The 3,953-nt window shown below is 35.4% G+C and overlaps 1 protein-coding gene across 1 annotated transcript; it reads left to right on the forward strand.

Moving 5' to 3' along the window:
* The first annotated feature begins 214 nt into the window (after window positions 1-214).
* On the forward strand, window positions 215-817 carry LOC110734957. Its single transcript, XM_021915075.1, has one exon. It carries the CDS (start codon window positions 215-217, stop codon window positions 734-736), a length of 522 nt encoding a protein of 173 aa, XP_021770767.1. The 3' UTR covers window positions 737-817.
* The last annotated feature ends 3,136 nt before the right edge of the window (window positions 818-3,953 follow it).

The raw sequence follows: 3,953 nt of genomic DNA on the forward strand, positions 1-3,953 counted from the left end.
ATAATTTTGGTAAGCATGCTCATTGCTCACTAGTTATATACTCTCTACTTCATCCTAGGTCAGGTAGATTCCATGTATCATTTCACTCTTTCCCTGCCTTATAAAAGGAACCTTCAAACATTTATACACCACCTTTTAAGCTTATTAGCCTAAAAAAAAAAAAAGTGTTTGTTCTTTTATCATTTTTTTCTGTATCTTTGAATTACAAAAACAAATGGATAGGAAAGTTTTAGTAGAGGAAAAACATCTACACACTGCCATATTCACAATGGTAATTGCCTTGTTAATGCTTTGTTTTCGACGCGCTGTGGTGGTGTCCTTGGTAGAGCAATGGCGTGCTCGTATATTTCTTCTCTTGAACCTAGTGTTGCTAGCCGTCTTATTCACATCTCTTCACTTCTGCACCGGGTCAAGCGCTAAGGATCACCACGGCAACAGCAATGTAGATGAGAAAATTGTGGCTAATAAACATAAATCCGATGTAGTAGTAACTAAAAGTAGTGTTAGTACTACTTGTAATGGTCAAAGTTATGAATTGACAGGTAAGAAGACAACAAGCAATGTTGTTAATAGTAAGGTGGAAAAAGATATGGAGTTGTCAGAAGAAGAGCTTAATAGAAGAGTTGAAGCATTTATTGCTACGTTTAAACAGCAGTTGATCTCTGATTCTAAGAGAAGAACAAGAGATGTTTCTGCTAGTAAATCTCGAGGATATACGAAGCAACTTTTTCATTAGCGGATACAAATTTCATCATACACCTGAGTGTAGTTTTTGGCCTTTTCACATCTCCTGGACTTGATGAGCAAACAATTTTATTTTTTTCAATAATCAATTCCCCCCCCCCCCTCCTTTTTTTTTGCCTGCCATTTTTTTAGTGAAATCCTAGTAATTTTAGCTTAGTTTTGCTCATTACATTCGCAAAAAAACATGAGAAAAATAATGTATAGAACGTGAAGGAATCTCTCTTTCTCATCAAGTTTCTTGTTTTTTTTTTAAAAAAAATCTATGAACGGTTGTAACTTAATTGAGTTAGTATGATGGTGGAGTGCTTCCTCAGTTCCCCCATTTCTTGTAAATTAAGGCTTTAATTTCTGTATTGATTTATTCTAATATTTAATTGATTGTCCTATACTACCTCATATAATTTACCTCATATACAGGCCCGGTTAAGGCCCTGTGCAAACAGGCCCTCAGTAAAGGGCCCCAAAATTTTAAGGGCCCCTATTTACGAAGCCCAACCCAGCCATAAGAAGAAGAAAAAAAAAATCTGATTTAGGCAATGAAAAGCTAAAAGTCAGCCTCCTCCATTTACTCCCATAATTAATCAGTTGTCTAGATTCATCTTCCCATACTTCGTGAATTGCTCAAACCTACAAATTTCTGAAATATTTTTTTCCTAATTTTCTATCTTCCCTTTTAATTCTTCCTATTTTCTCATTTAATTTTATTATTTAACCCCCAAATTATTCAATTTCCATATTTAACGGTTTGCCTTCTATCAATTACAACGGGCATGAAGTATATTTTCTCAAATCTTGAATTGCTTTCAAGGAAAAATTGATTTCATGTTTTGCACAATTAAACCCCTTAATTTTTGTTTATCAAGTAGTTAAATTTTTTACCCCTAAATTTCTTTTCAATCTCCTATTTTCTTCAATAACCTTTGTTATCATATACAAATTATATTTCAGAATTTAAAAAATTAAATTAAGATTCATTGTAAATTAGTAATAATAATAAATTGGGCATAAGTTAAGTGGTTAATAAGAACTCAAGAAGATGAATGCCATGGAGTTTCTGAACTGATTAGTGAGTGGCGAAGTGGGTTGCGAAAACCCGGCAAATTTGGCAATTAAAGTTGCGGATTTTTTTTTTTTTATCTAGTTGTTTCAATCCTTTTTGCATTTTTACTAATTTGAGATTGTAATTTGATAATAATCATATTATTTACAATTTAAATAAAGTAGTTTGCGATTTTGAGTTTCGTTCAAAATGTTGTTATATGATAATTTCGTTAAAAAAAAAATTAGGGCCCAATTTCCAAGTTTAGAACAGGGCCTCCAAAATGATTGGGACGCCCCTGAACGTCATTTTTTTAAAAAATAAAACGTTAATATATGAGATAGTTTGGAAAAATTATATGAGGTAGTATAAGACAATCAATTAGTAAGTTAAGAAGTACTATTTGCACAAGAATTAAGAGAAATAGAGAGAGTGAGTAAAAAGTTGAGTGGGTGAGAAAAAATGGATACAAGTTTTAGTAACATTTTGAAAAAGTCCAATGTGAAATATTTAAAAGGTTATCAGGTGATAAATAAATGTTTATTTCAGTAGATAACCCTGAGTTTTTTTATTTATTTACAATACACCCATGAAACTATTCATATATCATGTCCTTGAGTTTAACAAAAATGTCCCAAATACCCAAATGACTAACGGGCGTCAACTCCGTTAGTCATTAAGGGTTAATTGTGCCTCGTGGCATCTGCTAATTAGTTTTTTTTCCTAATTTATTTAATTGAGGAAATTTTGAATTCTAACACCACAAAATAACCAAAAAAGGGGTTTTTAGCACTACCAAAAAAAAAAACAAAAAAAAAACTCTTTTATTTTAACACCACAAAAAAAACCGAAAAATGGCTTTTACCACCACTTAACCGATTCATTGATGAAATCCGTTAGTGGGCTCTGCAATGCCACGTGTAAGCATATAATTAGTCCAAAACATTTAAAAAAAAAAAACAAAACCCTAAATCTACCCCAGCCACCCACCCCAACTGTTAGCCCTACCTTCAGCAGCGCGCCGGCACCATACTCTCACCTTGACAGCCACGTTCCCAGCTCAAGCCTCCGGAAAATCCGCTCCCTTCCTTTCCCCGTTCCCAGCTCAAGCCTCCGAAAAATCCGCTCCCTTCCTTTCCCCGTGTTCCCAGCTCAAGCCTCCGGAAAATCCGCTCCCTCCCTTTCCCCGTCTCCAAAACCGACAACCCTCCCCAATGATCACCAAAAACAGCCACCGTTTTTCATAACCCTTAAAAACGGCCTTAAAAAACAGCCACTAGTGGTCGAAATCGGCCAGTTTAGGGCCAAAATGGTCGATTTTGACCTTAAATCAGTCGATTTTACCCGTAAGTGGCGGTTGTGGCCTTTCGTTTTTGGGTTGTTTGAAAAACAAACGACCATTTTTTGTGGCCGTTCCGGTAGCTGGGGTTGGAAATGGGAGGTTTAGGGTGAAGATGTGGTGGTGGTGCGCCGCTGACGGTGGGTATATATATACATATATATATACATATACATATACATATATATATATATAGACATATACATATATATATATATACATATATACATATATATGTGTATATATACATATATATATATATATATTAAATGGTGATAAAAGACAATTTTTTTAAAAAATTTTGGTGTTAAAATAAAGGCTTTTTTTTTAGTGTTAAAAAACATTTTTTTGGTTTTTTTTTTGTGGTGTTAAAATTCAAAATTTCATTTAATAAATTATTAGAAAAAAATTAAAAATCAAAAGTTACAAAAATAAAATAAAAAACCCGGCCCACAAACCCTAACCACCACCATCGCCGCCACCAACGCCGCCTCCCTTAAACCCTACGCTGGTGTCAGCCCGACCTTGACCTCCTAAACCCCGACGTTGGCGCCGGCCCGACCCTATCCTCCTGTAATCTCCCTTCCCCTTCCCCCAAACCACCATCCCCACAACCTAGATAAAACACCTTCATCTCCCTAAAAAAAACCTCCCTACCACCTGCCAACGCCTCCAAACCCTCTCCCCTGTATCGGCGAACCTAATTTTCCCCTCCCCATACCATCTCCTTCCCCAAACCACCAACTCAAAACCCTAAACCCCAAAAATCAAAATTTAGGGTTTTGATTTGGAGATTTAGAGTTTAGATTTTTCGGGTTAGCCAAACCATGG

The sequence above is a fragment of the Chenopodium quinoa genome, unplaced genomic scaffold (genome assembly GCF_001683475.1).
Source record: "Chenopodium quinoa cultivar QQ74 unplaced genomic scaffold, ASM168347v1, whole genome shotgun sequence".
Classification (NCBI taxonomy): Eukaryota; Viridiplantae; Streptophyta; class Magnoliopsida; order Caryophyllales; family Amaranthaceae; genus Chenopodium; species Chenopodium quinoa.